Source organism: Typopeltis vanoorti, chromosome 17 (genome assembly GCF_054136105.1).
Source record: "Typopeltis vanoorti isolate ZY-2024b chromosome 17, IOZ_Tvanoo_1.0, whole genome shotgun sequence".
In the NCBI taxonomy this organism is placed as follows: domain Eukaryota; kingdom Metazoa; phylum Arthropoda; class Arachnida; order Uropygi; family Thelyphonidae; genus Typopeltis; species Typopeltis vanoorti.
In genome coordinates this window covers 10,377,066-10,399,323 of record NC_143565.1, presented here as the reverse complement: position 1 = coordinate 10,399,323, position 22,258 = coordinate 10,377,066, and the positions used below count along the sequence as shown (strand labels likewise).

The window sequence follows — 22,258 nt, the reverse complement described above, 5'->3', positions numbered from 1 at the left end:
ACATTTTACCTTTACTCAACCACCTCACTTCACAATAATAAGACACATCTTCATAATCCGAAAATAGGTCTGCCAAATACTCCTTAAATTGGTGGTGATTAAGTGCACATGACTTAATAAAGTTAATACTGGCTACTACAACTTCCATAACATTTGTGAATTTAATCGATTTTGCACACAGATTTTGTTGGTGGATAATGCAGTGAAAATTTGTTAAATTTTCTGGATGGATCTGTAGTTCTGTTGCTCTTTCATGAATTATTCCAATAAATTCCTTCTGTGCACCAACCATTGCAGGGGCTCCATCAATAGTAAATTCCATTTAAGCCCAAATCTCTCGAAGACTGTGTTGACTGTTTCAAATATATCTTCACTAGTAGTTGTTCCTTTTAACGGCTGAAGCGCCAATAATTCTTCTGTGATGTTGAAATCCGCATCAACTCCTCGAATAAATATTGCTAGTTGTGCTGTATCGGTGCTGTCATCTAAAGCAATTGAAAATGCTTCCAATCTACAATCTTCTCTTTTAAACTTTTTTTGATATCATCAGCCATAATTTCTATCTGTCGGACAACAGTACGTCTCGACAAACGAATATTCTCAAAGCCTTTTTTCTTTTCAGGACATATTATACTTGCAACATCCAACAGACATTCTTTGATAAATTCTCTTTCACCAAATGACTTAGAATGCTTGGTGATTTTTTCGCTTACCACAAAGCTGACTTTGACAATGCTGTGGTACTGCGTTCTTTGCTTGTTGAACATTTGCTGCTGGGTATCCAAGTTCTTCAACTTCTGTATTTCATCTTTTCATAGTTGTCCATCAATTTTTGGGTGATCCACATGTCTCGAAGTAAAGTGTCTCTTCAAGTTGTATTCTTCGTTGACGGATACTGATTCGTTGCACAGCAAACATACAGGCAAACCTTTATTTATTCAGAATAAAATAATAATCCACCGTCCAGTTGTCTTGAAATTGATGATTCTCTGCATCTACTTTTTTTTTTTTTTGCAACAACCCCTGACATTGTCCCAAATTTATAAGCGATATTCAAAACTGTCTTCTACACCGCAGGCACTGAACAGAACACAACATCAACGCAGGCACCGAACAGAACATAACATCAATGCAGGCACTGAACAAAGCACAACACCAACGCAAGTACCGAACTGAGACGTTGTAACAAATGACTGTTTCAACATCAACTCTGACTAGCACGTTAACACATGCCGCTAGTCAAAGTGAGAAAGAGACCTTGGTTGGAGAAAACATAGTGTGTTTTGCGCAAATCATATGATGTCAGCTTAATGTGAGTTAGTAGAACCCACTATGTTTTCTCCCACCATGAATCAGACAAACTTCGCTGAAATAGATTAGGGCCGGATCCGGCGAGGTGTTGCCCATATGTCGTTTAGATGCTGTTATTAAGAGAGTAATGCCTCTGTAATTTCCACATTGGTCCTTGGGACCTTTTTTGTGAATATTTATTACTATTCCAGTTTCCCATTCTTTTGGGATCTTTGATATTTCCAGATATTATTGAAGAGTTAAGTAGGTTTCCTTTTAAGCTTGTCTGCATATTTACAGAGCTCAACACATTTTCTATCCAGAACCAGGGTTTTTCTAATTGTTCCATTACTATTTCTTCTGTACTTTCCTGTATACTGATATCTTCAATTTTGTGAGTTTTGTCGTTGTTTTCTATTTCTTGTTTTTCATTCCACAATATTTTATAGCGTTCTATCCAATCCTATTTGGAAATTAGATTATTTCTTCATTGGTCATTTTCTGCTGTTTGTAGTTGCCTGAAAATTTTAAAGCCTGTTCTTTGTGTTCCAGTGATATCCTGCTTTAATGATTTAACATATTTACTCCAATCTTCTCTGTGCATACTTCTGGAAAGCTTTCTGACTTCAACCCATAGTTTATTATATTGTATATAGCAGTGTTTTTACTCTGCAGTTAGATTTCAAAAGCCAATCATGGATATGTATCCCTGATTGCATGTCTGTTGAGTGTTTTTTACCTTGTGCTGTCATCACTGGTTGTTTCATTTAGCAATTTTTTAAAGTAATTACTCCATATATCAAGAATATCTTTTTCTCCAGTTTTATATCACCCTTATCATCTCTAATTCCTTTTACAGCACTCTTTCCTCCATTTTTGAGCTTTTCAACATCCTCCAGAATATCTGTCCACCTTCTTGATATTTATTTTCTATTTTCTTACTAAAGGCTTCCCATGACTTTTGCTTGGCTAGTTTTACACAGTGCTTCGCTTTCTTACATTTTCCTCTGTATTCTCTAAGAGCATAAGTTGACTTACTTGCCAGGAACTTTTGATAATGTTTCTTCTTTTCTTTCACTGCCTCTTTATCTTTTTGTGTCCTCCTTGAAGTTCTGATTTTTCTATCCTTATAGACAACCTCAATAGATGCTTCTCTAGCTGAATCAATCAGTGTTTTCTTCAGGGTTTACTGCTGAATCTCCAATGTTCGGTTCCTGTTCTCAAGCTGTTTCATTTTTTCTTGAATAATGTTTGTGTATTTTAGTCTACAGTTCACATCTGAGAGCTGCTCAACTTTTATTCGCTTTAAAACTTTCTTACATGTTATTCTTTTCAATATGAAATTCAATTTTATCCTGCTCAAGACTAAATAGTGATCACTTCCAATTTCAAATCCTCTGTACACTCTGGTGTCCTGCACCAGGGAGAAAACATCGCTATCAATAATAACATAGTCAATGAAACTTTTCTTATTCCTTGCCTCTTCTCTCCATGTGAATTTGTGCACATTTTATGTTGGAACATTGTCTTAGTAATAACCAGTCCATGTCCTGAGCAGAAATCCAACAGGTATTTGCCATTATTATTAGCTTTGCTCTTTTCTCCAAATTTTCCCAAAATTATTTTTGTATGTCTGACAATCATTTCCTACTCTGCTGTTTAGATCCTCAACAAGGACCAACTTTTTCTTTTTCATTGTGTCAGTTGCTTTCTCTAAAGCCTCAAAATATTCCTTCACTTCTACCTTAGTAGAACCTTTTGTGAAACCATAGGCACAAATAAGTCTTATTGTCCAGTACCCAATTCTGATATTTGCCCACATCACTCTACTTGAGACTGCCTGCCATCCAAGAAGATCAGCCTTGTATTTTGTGTTGAATACTATAGCTACTCCATCTTTTCCTTGATTGTCATTGCCTGAATATAACATTTTGTATTTATAGCTCAGAAAGATCTTTCCAGTTTTCGTCATTTTTTTTTGTTTCAGTCACCCCTATTATGTCGATCTGGTACTTATCCAATTCCTTAGCTAGCTCTATTTCTTTGCCGTTCAGGCTTCTTATGGTGATAGTACCGATCTTGAACTCTGGTGATGTTGAGTTGGGGTGTGTTTTAGGATTTGTTCCAGTAGCTGACTTTTTCTGTTCACTCTGGTTCCCTGGAAAAATTATGGGGCCTTGTTTAACTGGCATTAAATTCTGTCATGTTGTACCATCATTTTATATTATGGTTTAAGCCAATAAGAATACAAATTGTTCGGCTAAATCCCAAATTGCCAGCCCATCTTCATTCGTTCAATATCCAGATAGATACCTAACAGGGTGCACCACGGAAAGGCGAAGATTAGACATTAGGTCAGAAGCCCTGGTCAGTTCTCCGCATTCCTTTAAAGGCTACATGGAGGTCACCTCTCAGTTATACAGCTTTGACCCTTAAGCACCCCATATTTAAACTATATTTATATATATAATTATATATATTTTAAACTACATTTATATAAAAAAGCTGCTTATATTTTAAACTACATATTCTTAGTACCTCCGTTTTTTAACAATAATAGAACGAGTCAAGTGACATATCAACCTTAGATTGTGTGGATATGTGTGAAGTCCAGACATATCCTTACTCCCTTCCTATAAATGGATCAGGTGGTGTATCACCCTTGGATTGTGTGTGTGTGTGTGCAAGGCAAAGAGTGCCACCCTGGTCCTCCAAGTTGGAGGTTGAGTATGGACTGACAACTCCATTTCATAAAAACTATGCTGATCACAAAACAATAAAGAATTTTCATTGGACAGACTTACATTACTAAAATTTCCTTTACATGCACTTCATCCAGTATAGTAGTAGAACTCTGCACCATGTTACATATACATACAACAGGTTGATAGATATTGGTGAAGTGAACACTCATTATTTTTAATTATTGCTTCTGAATAACTTTTCTAAATCTGCATTTAGAAAAGTTATTCTTCTACATTCATTCTTTCATACTCCAACTTAGCTTTCTGTACAATACTCATAACTTTTCTGATTTGAACTTGATAGATTTCATAACTCCTCTCACTCTTATTCTCATGATATTCATTCCATATCACCTTCTTCTTATGAATCTCTTGCTTAATAAGATTGAACATCCATTTCACTCCATCCTATTTTATTCTTCGAACTTTAGGTACATATTCAGATACCAGATCATTTAAGCATCTATTCATAATTCCTCTCATTGCTAATAACCCTTTCCTTTCAGTAACTGATACTAAGGAACCAAAGATAGTATTCTCCTGAGTTTATCATAATTTCTAGATTTGTAATTCAGCAAGTAGACCTGTCCTGATTGGAACATCCATACAGTTAGTTACTTTCGCTAGTATCGCATGATCACTGTCACCAACTGGTGGCAAAACAGTTGCATTCTTAACTGAGACACCTTCTGATGCTATAATTAAGTCTAACACTCTTTGTCCTTAAGTTGCTTCTTTCTCATGCTGCTTGAGAAAGTTGTCTTGTAACAGCTCAATAAATTCTTTTGTTCTTATTATGCATTATCTCTACTATCCAATCAATATTTGGATAGTTTGTCACCATAATATTACTTGTTTTGTACCTTGATGGGTACTAAACAAGTAATATTATGGTGACATCTTCATCCCCAGCGAATGGACCACCGGGTCTATAGCAACATCTCACTATATATTTCATCCTCTTAGCCTCCACACCAGATAGCCTCAAACTCACTGCATGGGACACTATTACTGTTTATTGCTTTCACGAGTTTCTGTTCTGACGATCTGATATCATTAGTAGTGCTCCCCCTTCCCCCACTTTACTATCTCTTCTGTCATTCCTAAAAATATCCTTTGCATACACTCAATTCTAGTTACCACACCCAACTCTGAGAGCCAGATTTCACTAATAATGCCAACAATTTTAGCCCACGTTGTATTCGCCATAGCAACAAAACTCAAGTGCTTTGTTTCTGTATGGATATAACAAGTTACCTCCTCCCTTTTTCTTATACATAAATCTACAGTGTGCTTGGCCCAGTTAGGCAGCTTTCTCTTTTTCCTCCCGAAGCACACTCAAAATGCCCAGAACCAAAGCATAATCCTTCCTTTCAACATATTCATAACCATGTTCACTGACATTCATATCACTTTTACATTTGCACATGCTAGCTGAACTTGCATACACATCCTCAACATTACTCCCAAGATCTGGTTTCTCTGACTGTGCAATTGGTCTCATTCCAGTAAATAATTTCTCTAGGCACTGATGCAAATCCAGTGAAATGCAAACCATCCCTCTTTTAAAGTATTTTCTTCCATCAAATTCATTCCATATATCCCAATTCTTACACGTATTTTTTTCTATATAGCCTGTGCATTGAATCATTTGCTACCTAACTCATTACTGCCATATCTCAGCAATAAACTAACCATTTTTATTTTCTCATTTTTGTTTTACTTCTTCCATCAAGTCTTTCATATCCTCTCTCATACTATGTTTATTGCTACTTAAATTATTAGTTCTGATTCATTTTCTATTTCTCTATTGCCTTTGTCACGTCATTTATTTTAGCTTCCAGGAAACTCAATATTTCACTGATGCAAATCCAGTGAAATGCAAACCATCCCTCTTTTAAAGTATTTTCTTCCATCAAATTCATTCCATATATCCCAATTCTTACACGTATTTTTTTCTATATAGCCTGTGCATTGAATCATTTGCTACCTAACTCATTACTGCCATATCTCAGCAATAAACTAACCATTTTTATTTTCTCATTTTTGTTTTACTTCTTCCATTAAGTCTTTCATATCCTCTCTCATACTATGTTTATTGCTACTTAAATTATTAGTTCTGATTCATTTTCTATTTCTCTATTGCCTTTGTCACATCATTTATTTTAGCTTCCAGGAAACTCAATGTATCGACTCCATTGTCAAACACAAATATACGATATGACTTATTTTTTCTTGTTTTAATTGACTTGTTTTATTATTATTCACTGATCACTTATGAATTTCTGCACTTTCCTTCCTGTTATTGTTCTCCTTGTTTTTCTGTTCCTGTCTTAGTTCTTGTAAACGTTTTTCTGCTTTCAACAAATCCCTATTTGATTTTCGAATAATTCCTTTTAATATCAAAATTTCCCATGTTAATTTTTCTTCATTTATGTCATCAATATAAAGGTTTTCAATTTTTGAGTTCCAAGTCATCCAATATCCTTAACTTTTGACTCTGCTCTATTTCTACCAGGTTTTTTGTTGCCATTTCTAAAAACTGTCTTAATTTACTAATTGTTCTGAAAATATATTAACAATTGCACCAAAATCAGTAAAAACCACAATAATATAGTAAATTACACTAACTAATCTAAAACAGTTTTCAATACATTTACAAGAACTATGTAAAATAAGCAATAAAAAAAATTGCTTATTTTACAAGAGCTTCAATTTACACATCTACACAGAAATAGCCTCAAATCAGACTGATCATTTGGTTTTTATCCTTGACATTATTCAAGAATATCGTTGGCTTGTGAGCTGACTTTAGCTCAATTTCCTGATAATATAACAAATATACTTTAGCTTTCTAAGAGGATAACTTGGGATAAAGTGCTCATTTCTCTATCATGGAATAATTCCTCTCTGAGCTGCTAAATTTCCCACTGAGGAAATAATTTGCTGCTGGCTTCAGCTTATCTCGAATTGCTCCACTACACCAGCAATAGAATTCCGTGAAGCAGTTTAAATATAAAACTTAAATCCTAACGTTTGGATGAATCAGAAGAAGTTGATTTGTCAAAATAGACTTAAGATCATCAAAATCCTTCTGTCGCACTTTTCCCCATAAAAACTTTACTCCCTTTTTTGTAAGATCAGTAAGAACACTGAGGTAGACTGAACAATTTGGGATAAATCTCATGTAATAGTTTGCCATTTCTAACATTTATAGGATTACTTAGAGAAAGAATTGCCTCAGTGTTTTCTTTAAGGTCTGATACCTTTCTTATCTATAATGTGCCCAAGTATTTAATACTTGGGCACATTATAAATGTTATTAGCTTGTCACTAATAACATTTCATAAAAGTCTACATACAAACATGTTCCTACCTCTTTTCATACTGTCTTTTTATTATTGATTTTCAGGTGCCAGTTTTCTTACAGCAGTTATTCAGCTTAGTTAGTCCTGAAGACTTGTTAGTAGACTAACTACTAACTTAAATGTAATTATAGGCTATATATTGCTATGGATGATGCTCCATTCACATAATAGGATTGGAATGTTTGAAAGAGTTTTTCCTCTTGGGACCTTATTATGTGCATTTTCCAAATCAACAGACCTTAATTTTTTTTATTTTTTTTATTTATTTATTTTTTTTTAATATCTGATTCCTCGATTATTTGCTATACAGTAAATACTTGGCCCTGATAACTCCCATTTGGTCTGAAACCTAGCTATTTCCTTTTGCAGTTTTCTGGAATTCAGTGTCTGACAGACCTTCTGAATAATGTACGAGGGCTGTTCAATAAGTAAGAAGACTAATTTTGCTGTCGCAAAACCACTCATCACAATATTAATTTCTGTGGAATAAAGAAATGTTGCTGTTCATCTATCAAAAGAGGTTGATAGATGGCGTATACGGGCTGATGTGCCAGAGTGTAACGTGACTAAGTGCAAGCTTGTTTTTCGGCGCACCTACGAGCTGCGACCAGTTGTCGAAATGGAAGCTTCCTTGGAACAGCATTATGCAATTAAATTTTGTGTGCATTTGCAAAAATCGGCATCGGACACTTTTAACATGATACGCGAAGCTTTCCATGATGCAGCAATGTCGAGGGCAAGTATTTTTCGCTGGCATAAAACTTTTAAGGAAGGAACGTCCATCACAGAGACAATGATCAACACAGCAGTGATTATCATCAAGGAGGATCGCAGAATTACAGTACGCCAGCTGCATGTTGTCCTGAATATTTCTGTGGGAAGTGTTCACTCAATCATGGCTGAACATTTGGGACTGAAACGTGTTTGCACCTGATGGATTCCCAAACTCTTGACACCGGAGCAAATGCAGCATCGAGTGGATGTGTGCACAGAATGGAAAGAAAGACTGGAACAAGAAGACGACAACTTCTTAAAATGCATCATTACAGCAGATGAAGCTTGGTTGTATTACTATGACTCTACAATGAAACAACAAAGCAGTGAATGGAAGCCTACCCCAAGAAAGCAAAAACTGTAAAATCGGCTGGTAAAGTTATGACCATAATGTTTTTGGACTACGAAGGCATTGTTTACTAACACGCTGTAGAACCCGGGAATACTGTAAACAGCTCATACTATGCGGATGTTTTACGGACATTGGTACAGTACATTCAAAAGGAAGCGTCCATTGCTGAAGAATGGCTTCTTATTGCACCATGATAATGCAAGGCCAAATATTGCTGGTGGTGTAGTGGAGCAGAACAACAACAGAGCTATCCTACCACACCCTCCATACAGTCCTGATCTCACACCGTGCGATTTCTGGCTGTTTCCTCAGCTCAAGAAACCACTAAGAGGCCGCCATTTTGAAAGTAATAAAGCATGTGTAAACGCTGCGGAGGCGGTTTTGAAAGAACTCTCAAAAAACGGATTTTCACATGTGTTTAAGAAGTGGACGCAACGTTGGGACAAATGCATCGCATCTCATGGTAGTTACTTCGAAAAAGACCATGTAAATGATGACGATTAAAGGTAATCTGTTTTCTGTATAAATATAGTCTTATAACTTATTGAACAACCTCTGTAGAAGGCCTATCCTTTTGTACCACCTTATTTAAGCATTTTCTGCCAAGTGTGGTGTCATCTACTCCAGCTAGCTTCCCAGTTTCAGATTTTTTTTGACAAAATGTATTATAAATGTATTGGTGTTGTGGTGGGTGCGAGTTTCTTTAAGATGTCTTAAGCGTATTTGTTAGAGAAAATGATATGGAATATTTAGTGTTATCGAAAGTTTTGAGAATACTGTGTTAGAACTATTGCATTTAAGGGACTAGCAGTGTTTTAGTTTTGTTCGGAGGGAATTTATATAGTTTTGGCAGTTTGCTTTGGGTTTTGTTATGGTTTTAAAGTGTTAGTCTCTCTTTAGAATGTACGCGGTGCACAGTACTTTTGTATGAAGATCTTGGGAGTCAGTTGTGTATCTGTGAATGTTGTGAAATTAATTGTAAATGACAGTTTTTCTTATGTAAATGGTGTTGTGGGAGTTGTGATTGTCTAATGTTGATTTTATTGCAGTTGTTTACAACAGTCATGCAAGAAAACCAACAATCAGTACAGCTTGTCAGCTTTAGTGATATGAATGTTGTGATGAGTTCATGAAGTTCAAGTTTATGTTATGCATTGATGGCTACATTAATTTTGAATGAAAAAAATAGATTATTATTGTATAACAAATCATGAAGTTTGTTTCCAGTCTCAGTGAAATGGTCATGTATAGAATAAATAGAGACATTTTATTATCTCACACGTAAGGCTTTCTCCAAGTGTATGAAGTTCATTTGCAGAAAGTTTATAGTCAGAATAATTGAAGTGTTAATAGCTACTGCACAGGGAAGAAATTTGTTGGGAAAGTTATTGGATTACAGTTTGAGATGGAAGGATAACCTGTTTATTTTGTATCATTCTAAACTGAATACTGATTTGTGTATGGTTTTGATAGCATGAAAGAGTTCCTGTCTTTTGGGTTTTAGAAGTGATTTTATATGTGTGAAGAGTTATTCCAGTTTATAAATTGATTTTTGTAAGCTGATTGTTCTTTAAAGTAGTGAACCAGAGTTAACACAAACCAGTGAATCTGCTATACCGATAATGGTATTAAGCATTGCATTTAACAAGAAAAAACACACATATAATAATGTTGTGTACATGCAGTTATTTTGGGGAATACAGTGTACAATTTGACCTTGAAAATGTGAAAGTAATGTGAAGAAGCTACATTAACTCATTTGACTTACTCATATCCCATCTAGAATACAAAAAATCTTAAGGAATTTACAGCTGAAGATGAGTTTGTCATTCTCATAGAAAGGTGAGGGGGGGGGGACACTCATCCTACAAATCAGGTTACCATTATTACCTTTAATGGGTTTTGAATCAAAATCCATTAAAGGTAATAAGTAGCCAACTGACAGAACAGTGTTTTGGAAATTATTATTATTATTAAGAGAGATCTCCAGGGAGTTAGGAACTCATCAAGAGAGGCCATAATATTCGCACCAGCTGTCATACCTGTTCTTGAATTCATTCATGGCACTTGCACACACAACGTCCAATAGCAATGCATTCCAATCATGCACTACTCTATGAGAGAAAAATCTAGCCCTAACTCCCTTCTTGACAGCATTCATTCTCAACTTCCATGCCCTCACATCCATTCCCCACCTTCCATAAAATGAAAAATTCCATCTACTGAAATTCTGTATAACCCTTTCAGAAGTTTGTAAGTCATTCATATTCTTATTTACTAGTGTCTGCAGCCTACAAATCCTCAATCTGTCTTCCTAATGTATTCCTCAATACTAATATAATTTTTGATATTCTCCTTTGCACTCTTTCCAATGTATCAGAATCACCATGGAAACCAGGAGACCATTCCTGCATGATATAGTCCAAGTGAGGTCTTATCAAGGCCTTGTAAAGTGGCAAAATGACTTCATTATCTTTACATGTCAAGGTTTATTTTAGCATTGCCATTATTCTCTGAGTTGTATTTATAATTTTTGCTATATGACCCTTGAACTTCAATTTCCTGTCTACTAAAACTCCAAGGTTCCTAGCCTCATTTCTTTAAGCATAATCCTACCAATATAATATGACATTGGATATCTAATCATACCAAAGTGCATGACTTTACATTTATTAACATTGAAATGACAGCCATTTTCATATGCCCACAACTCCAGCCAATTCAAATCATTCTACAAGTACGGCATATCAACAACAATCCTGATTACCCTACCTACCTATCTTTGCATCATCAGCAAATAGCTGTATGTCATATGTCAAATCCTTTCCAATGCCATTAATATACAGATTGAATAACAATGGACGAAGGACTGATCCTTGAGTCACATGATTTGTATACAAATCGAGAGATCACACATGAAAAAAATCCAACCTTCCAGCATGAGAACCAAGTCAAGCCAGTGAAACTGTTACTCAGAATTACTAATTAAAAATGAATATACAGGCTCCTGGAGAGACCAGGTCATCTTTTAATTACAGTATACCAAAGCAACTCTCATGCCAAAGGGTGAACTGTGATGTGTGATCTCAGTCACTTTACAGTGTTTTAAGTTTCTTTCAGAGACAAATGCCATTGTGCTGCTTGGCCATCAAAACAGTAATGGATATTTATTATTCTTCCTGTCTTTCTTTTAATTAAAAAAAAGCTTAATCATTCCATCCTTCACTACAGTTCTATATATGACTGGATTGATTGAATTGAATTCCAAGGTAGCACATTAAAAACAATATTATTAAAATTTGTTTTCCTCCTGTTATGTATGAGGCAACAATTTTTCAGTTAGTTGTAAATCATTTCAGTGATAGGCTTTTTAGAAAATATTTTTTTTGGAATAAATTAGTTAAAAATTTACAGCTCTCTTATGAAAATATTTTATTATAGGTTTATTCGGAATTCTTATATGAGTTACAAAAATCAAAAGTATCTTTTGGATGATTATAAGAGTTTAACTTATAAACTTGGAGTTACAGAGGTAAGTAAAAAAATTCATTTCTTTTTTTATGAAATTTCAGTGAGTTCTATGTTATTATTAGGTAATCTTTATCTGACACTTGTTAGATAAAGTGGGGAATGATGACCCAGTTCTCAGAAAACTATGACTGCAAGTACTGGACAGTGTATTCTCTGATGTTCTGAAGGATCCTTGACTACTTCATCAACAATGATAAATTGAATGACAAAGATAATTCTGCCTAATATTCTTATGATTGAAATAATGCAAATAACAATATCTGCAGTATAATTAAAAGGATTCTTGATGAGGAAGAGATCAAGAGTGATTGAGATTATGGAATTCTGCTGGCTATATGACTGTTTTTGTGATATTTTTGGTGATAGTAAATAGCTGAACCTGTATACCTGTTGGATCAATGCTTCAGATATGAATGTTAAAATAATCTAAAGAAGACTACTTCATTTTTCATCTGAATCTCACTCACAAAATTAGTTGTACATTAGTACCATGGATTGGCTAAAGATTAAATAATCCAGAAACCCTGTTGTAGAGTCCAATATGAAACCTGTTCAAGCCAGTGAGCAAAGTGGTGGTCAAATTATAATATTTACATACAACCTAAAGACATTCACAAGCATCTATACCCAGTGGAATTCAAACCCTCAGCATGTTAGTTGGAGAGCAGGTGCACTATCCACATGATTTGGCCAACCAGGCCAGCAAAAAATAAATATTTATCATAAGTATAAAAATTAAACTCCAACTTTACCTAATAATTTACAGTGCTCCAGTGTTCCTAATAAATTCGCTTAGGCATGGAATCTACCAACATAGGACACATTTTTCTTATTTCGGCATCTTGAAACCATACCTTTAATAATGAATTGTATTAAGCTATCCTTCGTATTACACTATATTTTCCAAGTCACTTTTTCACTATGACCCACAAATTTTCTATTCAGTTGTCAGGTGAGTTACCTGACCCTTGAAGCAATTGGATGTTGTGATCTTTGAGGGACCCTTTCACTTTTTTTGCAGTGTGGCATGGAGCAAGATCCTGTTAAGATGAGTCTTGAGTTCTTTGTCTTTCTGGATCTGTGAGACCACTGCTTTCTCAAATATTTTTATGTATGGGTCACTTTGATCGTATCATCAATATGCAAAGTGATCCCAGATGGCCATATGTAAAACAAAAACAGAATATCTTTTCAGCTTGGTGTTTAGGAGCTTGTTGAAGGTGGGTGTAAGAAGTCCTCTCAGCTACTGATTTGCAAACATAGGATACTCGCTCTCCTTGGGCAAAGAAATGGCTCTCATCTCATGAGAATATGACCTTCTTCCACTTCTCAATCTTTGTATACTTTTGCCAACTGGAGCCTCTTTTCTTCATAGCCTTTGTCAATGGTTGTTTCTGTTTTTTGTCCTCCCTATTTCCAACAATCTTTGGTGGACTGTCATGTCAGAAACATTAATCCCGTCTTGATCAATCTTGAATTCATTTTGCTTTTCCTAACTAGTAAATGATCTTGAGAATGCATAGGTTTCCTTTTCTGTCAGGAGAAAAAGTCTGTTCTCCTTAAACCTCTTTTAAATCGCATTAATAGTACCCAAACCAACACCACACTCATTAGCAATTTGTCTTTGAGTCATGGATTTGTGCTGAGAAAGAATACATATTTTTGAATACTTTCTTGGAGATGTATCCATTTTATAGCTACGCAGAATGAATGAAACACTATGAATAGCAACTTGTTTACACTATTTATAAACATTAGAGACAGTTAAAACATGCAGCACTCAACCAAAATAGTGAATGGAAGTCAAAACCGAAAATAGCAAACTAAAACCAAAAACTTGAAGAAAATTTGGCCTTAATTGTGTTAATTTTGGGTGGGGGGGGGTGAATGGGAGATAAAAAGTGATGAAGAGTCTGAGTTGAGTGCCTATTAGGGAAACTAGTCATGGTTGTGAAGGTCGGAGCTTCAATCAAAGCCACACACATATTAAAGAAATGGAACTAGGAAGTTTCATTTTTAGTCATGTTTGTATGTTAACAGCACCAATTTAGCTTTGTATTTCTGTTCATCTGGCTGAGAAAATAATAAACTGATTTTAATGCAGTTGACTCTTACCGTTGTAATAAAGGAAATTGATACCAAACTATCTACTAAACTTCTTGAATAATTGATATAAGACCTAACACAGAGAGTCAGAGAAACTAAATTATAATGAGAGGAATCTATGCGTAAGAACGACATTATTATGGAACTGTGTTAATGACGGGAATGGGCATTATCATGGAAATGATTATGAGAAGAGAACGATTTCAGTTTTGTTTTTGTCTGGTTTGGTTCCATCAAGCATGTTCAAAGATGTCTCCATATATGACACTAGAGAAGAACAGAGATCTGCAAGTTGTTCAGCTGTCTCATACAGACTACAGACATGTGTATACAAAAAAACAATCAGGTAGTTTATCATCATCATCATCAAATTCCTGACATGTATCTCAAGGGGGGGGGGGACAGGATATGATAGTACTATATGAAAAATTTACATCATTACTAACTTCCTATCTACAATTTTCCTCCAAATCAGTCTGTTACTTGTCAAGACTCCAACATTATCAGATCTTATATTTCTATCGTCTAAGGCATTTTGTACTGTATCAATCCACCTATATCTTGGTCTTCCTCTCGGTCATTTTTCCTGCCAACCTGGCAGAGAACACTTGTTTTGCTAATATTTCCTTGCCCATTCTGTTTAAGTGACCATACCACCTGAGATTAGTTCTGCAAACACATTCCTGGATGCTAACAATGTCAAGTTCTTTCCTAATATCCTCATTTTTAATATGATATTGCCATTAATGCCATCTGTTCATGCCCTTAATCTTTCTCAGGACTCTCATATCAGTGGTCTCTAGTCTTTGGTCAAGTGTTTTACTTCTGACCCAGCTCTCAGATCCATAAGTTAAAACTGGTTTGAACACTGTCTTGTATACAGCTATTTTAGTGTTCCGACTAATTTCTCTTATTTCATATGAATTTATTCAAATGACTTCCTACCATACCAGCTTTGTTGATTCGATTGTCTATTTCCATATTTAATTTACTATCTTCACTAAAAATCGTGCCTAAGTAGCTGAAAAGTTTTACTTGTTCTACAGGTTTCTCCATTCACAACACAGTTGTCATTTTCAACAATTCTACCTATTTTCATTGTCTTTGTCTTTTTAATGCTGACCTTCATACCATATCTATTACAACAATTATTCAATTTAGTCAGAGAATCTTGCAAACTTGTAGCAGATTTATTTAGAAGTATAACATTGTCCTCATAAAGCAAAGAACTGACATTAACACCTCCAATTTTGATATCAGGTTTAATACCACTTTCCTTCATAATGTGATCCATATAGATAATGAACAACAGAGGAGATAATGTACATCCTTGTCTCACACTTAGTCTTTATTTGAGTTGCAATTCTAACTGCTGACTTACAACTCAAATAAAGACTAAGTATTCCTTGATATAATGCCCCATTGACACCATATAACTGTAGTGTATTGAATAGCTTCTCTCTTGGCACCTTGTCATATGCTTTTTCCAGATCGACAAAACTTAAATACAGATCTTTGTTATATTCTCATGCTTTCTCAACTATTTGTTGAAGATCTGATCCTGACAGCCTCTATTTGGCCTGAATCCAGCTTGTTCTTCACCAAGCTTTTCTTCCACAATTCTTCAAAACCGTTTCTCAAGTATACTGGAATAAATCTTGCCAGGAACACGCAGTAGGGAAATACCTCTGTAATTCTCACATTCAGTTTTATTTCCATTTTATATATATGGGTACTATTAGAGCTGTACTCCAATCATCAGGAATTCGTCCCTCTGTCCAGGCTTTCTGAACTATGCAGTGGAGCCACTGTAAGACTTTTATACCACCATACTTCAGCATTTCTGGTCGAATTTCATCTACTCCTGCTGCCTTTCCACATTTCAAGCCTTTGATGGCTTTTTCTACTTCAAGTATGGATATGTATTCCTGTTGAGTGTTTTTTACCACTGTGCTATCACTGCTTGTTTCATTTAGCAATTTTTCGAAGTAATTACTCCATACATCAAGAATATCTTTTTCTCCAGTTTTATATCTCCTTCATCATCTCTAATTCCTTTTACAGCACTCTTTCCTCCATTTCTGAGCTTTTAAACATCCTCCAGAATATCTTTCCACCTTCTTGATATTTATTTTCTATGTTCTTACTAAAGTCCTCCCATGACTTTTGTTTAGCTAGTTTTACACAGTATTTCGCTATCTTACATTTGTCTCTGTATTCTCTAAGAGCAAAAGCTGACTTATTTGTGAGGAACTTTTGATATGCTTTCTTCTTTTCCTTCAGTGCCTCTTTAACTTCCTGTGTCCACCATGGAGTTCTGATTTTTCTATCCTTGCAGACTACTTCACCACATGCCTCTCTTGCTGAATCAATCAGGGTTTTCTTCAAGGCTTGCCACTGAATCTCCAAGGTTTGGTTCCTGTTCTGAAACTCTTTCATTTTTTCTTCAATAATCTTTGTGTATTTTAGTCTACAGTTCACATCTGAGAGCTGCTCAACTTTTATTTGCTTTAAAACTTTCTTACACGTTATTCTTTTCAATATGAAATTCAATTTTATCCTGCTCAAGACTAAATAGTGATCACTTTCAATTTCAAATCCTCTGTACACTCTGGTGTCCTGCACCAGGGAGAAAACATCACTATCAACAATAACCTAGTCAATGAGACTTTTCTTATTCCTTGCTCCTTCTCTCCATGTGAATTTGTGCACATTTTTATGTTGGAACATCGTGTTAGTAATAAACAGTCCATGTCCTGAGCAGAAATCCAACAGGTATTTGCCATTATTATTAGCTTTGCTCTTTTCTCCAAATTTTCCCAAAATATTTTTGAATGTCTGACAATCATTTCCTACTCTGCTATTTAGATCCTCAACAAGGACCAACTTTTCCTTTTTCATTATGTCAGTTGCTTTTTCTAAAATATCAAAAAATTCCTCCACTTCTACCTTAGTAGAACCTTCTCTGGGACCATAGGCACAAATAAGTCTCATTGTCCAATTCCCAATTCTGATATTAGCCTACATCACTCTACTTGAGACTGCCTGCCATTCAAGATTTGCCTCGTATTTTGTGTTGAATACTATGGCTACTCCTTCTTTTCCTTGATTGTCATTTTCTGAATATAACATTTTATATTTATTGCTCAGGAAGATCTCACCAGTTTTTGTCTTTTTTTTGTTTCAGTCACCCCTATTATGTCGATCTGGTACTTATCTAATTTCTCAGTTAGCTTCATTTCTTTGCCATTCAGGCTTCTTATGTTGATAGTACCGATCTTTAACTCTGATGATGCTGAGTTGGGGTATGCTTTCAGATTTGTCAGATCAGGTAGTTTATTATATCTATAAACAAATACTAGGAGTATCAAGAACAAAGGGATGCTCAATTCACTGGGACTTCAGATTGTAGGCATTAATGAGACCTGGCTATCAGAATCAGACATAATAATATCACAATACTATTATTATTATGTGATGATAAAGATTAATAATGTGATACCTTCAAGGAGTCCAGTCCTTGTATTGCAATGATTTTATATTTATATATATATACGAGAGTGGTCTGAAAAGTTCTCAGCCTAACAATGAAAAAACGAATTTATAATTTCAAAATTATTTTTATTTTTCAACATAATCTTCCTTAAGACTAATACATTTATTCCAGCGACTGTTGTTGACAGCAAAAGTTAGCTGACTGTTGCCAATGAAAATGCATATAGAAGAAGTAAAGCAGAAGTAGTACGACAAAATAATTGGTGTGAGTGGGGGATTGAAATTATTAGCTGCATTAGCTCCACATTTATTCCAGCAATCATGGCACCCATCTTGCACAAAGCTTTTTCATTTACAATTCTTCATGCAAAATATATCCTACACATTCTTTTGAAATGCCTATAGTCTCAGCAATTTCATGCACTTTGACTCGCAAGTCATCCAATACTATATCATGCACTCGATTAATGATTTCTGGTGTTGTTATACTCTTTGAATGTCCTTCATGTGGATCTTCAAGGCTGGTACGACCATGTTTAAACTCAGCAGCCCATTTCTTAATTGTAGAAAACGAAGAAGAAGAGTGCCCATAACCTTTTATAAACTTCGAATAAATTTCTTTTGGCATTAAACCTTCTTTTACAAAGAATTTTATAACGCACAATACTCAATTTTATCCATTTCAAGGGATACAGACAACACTTTTGCCTCAAACAGCTGTATATAACAAACTACTTGATAGAATGACTAGCAATTTCACATAGATGCTTATGACAGATGTACCAACTTAGAGGAAAAAAAAAATCTTGCCGATAGTGTTGCCATCTATGGTTGAGGCCGGGAACTTTTCAGATCACCCTCGTATATCTGACACACACATAAAAGAGAAGTTGGTTTTGTAAGTGTTAAGCTGGACTGTGAATCACTGTTGCTTAGCTGCAGCTCTTGTTCTTATGATTTTGGAGGAAAGTGGAGGAATGACAATGGCTAATTCAGCAGAGTACTGTTGGTGAAATTATTCAGCCTGGTTCCTGAAACAGGAGAGCCTGGTTCAACCAGCCAAGGACAAGATAGTAACTTCTAACAAATCAGACTTGCTACATCACAATTAGTCATACTTCTACTAATATATATATACAGTAGAATCTGCTTATTGTGATCATGGATAATATTATCAGTCGGTCCCAAAACACACCATTTAAAATGAATTTAAAATAATCCGTCTATTGTAATCAAAGTTCCAGTTATTGTTATCAAAATCCTTGAATATTTAGCCTTTTGCATCTCAGAATTCTAAGAAATAAGGGTTAATCAGGAGAAAATTTGACAAAGAACATTTGTCGAAATCTATCTTTTTTGTTAATCTTCTTTTAATCTTATTCTTCCATAAATCTTATATCTTCCAGGCAAATGCAGGTGATTAATCTTAATCTTTCTTTAATCTGCTGTTTTATTGTTCATAACAATACATTAAATTAAATAATGTTCATAACAATAAATTAAAATAAATTATGCACTTTTTTATATCCTTTGTTTAATGTTAGCACCTGGTTATTGTTATCAAAAAGCGACTGTCCCAAAGTGATCACAATAAGCAGCGTCTACTATATATTATATTATTTCATAACAAAGAGTTAGACAAATTATAATACATTAGTGCTATGTGTGATATGTTTCTTGAACAGCTGTGGGTTTTAGTCTTTGGAAGAAACAGCATGAGGAAGGCTGCTTCAACAGGTAGATAGAATACTGTGTAAGTCTGAAGCTGGACAGTGAATTGACGTTAGCAGTTACTATGTTCTTAAAGGAAAGTGTAGGAAAGATGATGGCCAGCTGACTGTTGCCAATAAAAATGCATATAGACGAAGTAAAGCAGAAGTAGTACGACAAAATAATTGGTGTGAGTGGGGGGATTGAAATCATTAGCTGCATTGTTCTCTTTAGATAGCACCAAAGCCACTTTAAGGAAGTTTTTGGTACACCATGCCAAATGTGTGACGAGTAGATGAAATCAGCATCTGGGACAATTTCAAATTTATATAGTTGAGAAGTAATATCTTGAGCAGTATCTTAGTTTTTTTAGAAGTTAAAGCAACAATAGCTGTGTTTGTGGCAGGAAAAACTAGAAGTGTAAGTCAGCCTAAAATGACAAATATGATCTTTGATTATATCTTGAGATCTAGATATAATCAAAGGTGATGGTGGGAAGGTTCTTTCTTACAGAAAATTTTCTTGCAAGATTTCTTCAATGGCACTCCATAAAGCACAGTGTCATTAAGGAAATTGAGGAGAGAAAGCCATCTACTATGAGGATATGCAGTGAATGACAAGAAAGGAAACTGGCAATCTAATTGCAAAGGATAGAAGATGCACCGTAAGATAATAATTTGGTGAGCAGATATCTGTGGGTGGGTATGGCTAGTGATCTACTATGGATTGAGTGTGGCAAAAATCTACATTGCTGGTCACTAATTAGTTGGAAGATCACCAGTTACCTGTTGATAGTTTGAGGGCTGAATATTTTGGATTGGCTGATAATATGCTTACTTCTATGCTGTAATGCAAATGCTGGTCAAGTAGAAGGCTGAAAAGGCAATATAGTATGGGTGTTTTTCTGGAACACAACATTTTAACAGAGTGGAAATCTCGTGCTCCAGAATTACCACCCATGCTATTTATGTGTGGGGGTGCATAAGGGGCAAAGCTGTATAACTGAGAGGAGACCTCCACATAGAGTTTAAAGGAATGCAGAGAACCGACCAGGGCTTCTGACCTAATGTCCAATCCTCACCTTTTCGTGGTGCACCCTGTTGGGTATCTACCTGGATACTGAGCGAACAAGGATGGAATGCCAATTTGGGATATAACAGAACAAATTGAATTCTTATTGGCTTAAACCACAATATTAAGTGATGGTATACAACATGATAGAATTTCATGCTAGCTGGGGTGTCGCCCGGTTAAACAAGGCCCCCGTTGTTTTTGCCAGGGAACCAGGGCGAACAGCGAAAAGTCAGCTACTGGAAAATATCTGAAAACACACCCAAACTCAACATCAGAGTTAAAGATCGGTACTATCAACATAAGAAGCCTGAATGGCAAAGAAATGAAGCTAATTCAGAAATTAGATAAGTACCAGATCGACATAATAGGGGTGACTGAAACAAAAAAGACCAAAACTGGTGAGATCTTTCTGAGCAATAAATACAAAATGTTATATTCAGGCAATGACAATCAAGGAAAAGAAGGAGAAGCCATAGTATTCAACACAAAATATGAGGGTAATTTTCATGAATGGCAGTCGGTCTCAAGTAGAGTAATGCAGGCAAATATCAGAATAGGGAACTGGACAATGAGACTTATTTGTGCCTATGGTCCCACATAAGGTTCTACTAAGGTAGAAGTGGAGGAATTTTTTGATATTTTAGAAAAAGCAACTGACAATGAAAAAGGAAAAGTTGGTCCTTGTTGAGGATCTAAATAGCAGAGTAGGAAATGATTGTCAGACATTCAAAAATATTTTGGGAAAATTTGGAGAAAAGAGCAAAGCTAATAATAATGGCAAATACCTGTTGGATTTCTTCTCAAGACATGTACTGGTTATTACTAACACCATGTTCCAACATAAAAATGTGCATAAATTCACATGGAGAGAAGAGACAAAGAATAAGAAAAGTCTCATTGACTATGTTAGTGTTGATAGTGATGTTTTCTCCCTGATGCAGGACACTAGAGTGTACAGAGGATTTGAAATTGGAAGTGATCACTATTTAGTCTTGAGCAGGATAAAATTGAATTTCATATTGAAAAGAATAACGTGTAAGAAAGTTTTAAAATGAATGAAAGTTGAGCAGCTCTTAGATGTGAACTGTAGACTTAAATACACAAAGATTATTGAAGAAAAAATGAAAGAGTTTGAGAACAGGAATCAAACCTTGGAGATTCACTGGCAAGCTTTGAAGAAAGCCCTGATTGATTCAGCTAGAGAGGCATGTGGTGAAGTTGTCTGCAAGGATAGAAAAATTAGAACTCCATGGTGGACACAGGAAGTTAAAGAGACAGTGAAGGAAAAGAAGAAAGCATATCAAAAGTTCCTGGCAAATAAGTCAGCTTGTGCTCTTAGAGAATACAGAGACAAATGTAAGAAAGCTAAACACTGTGTAAATCTAGCTAAACAAAAGTCATGGGAGAACTTTGGCAAGAATATAGAAAATAAATATCAAGAAGGTGGTAAGATATTCAGTAAGGTAAGAAGGTGGTGGCAACATTCTGGAGGTTGTTGAAGAAGCTTAGAAATGGAGGAAAGAGTGCTGTAAAAGGAGTTAGAGATGATTAAGATGACATGAAAACAGGTGAAAAAGATATCCTTGAAGTATGGAGTAATTACTTTGAAAAACTGCTAAATGAAACAAGCAGTGATGACAGCACAGTGGTAAAAAACACTGACCAGGCATGCAGTCAAGAATACATATCCATACTTGAAGTAGAAAAAGCCATCAAAGGCTTGAAATGTGGAAAGACAGCAGGAGTAGATGATATTCGACCAGAAATGCTGAAGTATGGTGGTATAAGAGTCTTACAGTGGCTGCATTGCATAG

The 22,258-nt window shown here is 35.3% G+C and overlaps 1 protein-coding gene across 2 annotated transcripts in view; it reads left to right on the top strand.

The window, feature by feature from the left end:
• RNaseZ (ribonuclease Z) overlaps positions 1-22,258 on the top strand; it is a 336,200-nt gene that overhangs the window by 274,886 nt on the left and 39,056 nt on the right. For both annotated transcript variants that reach the window (XM_090407253.1, XM_090407252.1), the window contains one exon: positions 11,970-12,060. In XM_090407253.1, the coding sequence (XP_090263379.1) occupies positions 11,970-12,060 (91 nt within the window). The remainder of the gene's footprint in view (positions 1-11,969; positions 12,061-22,258) is intronic.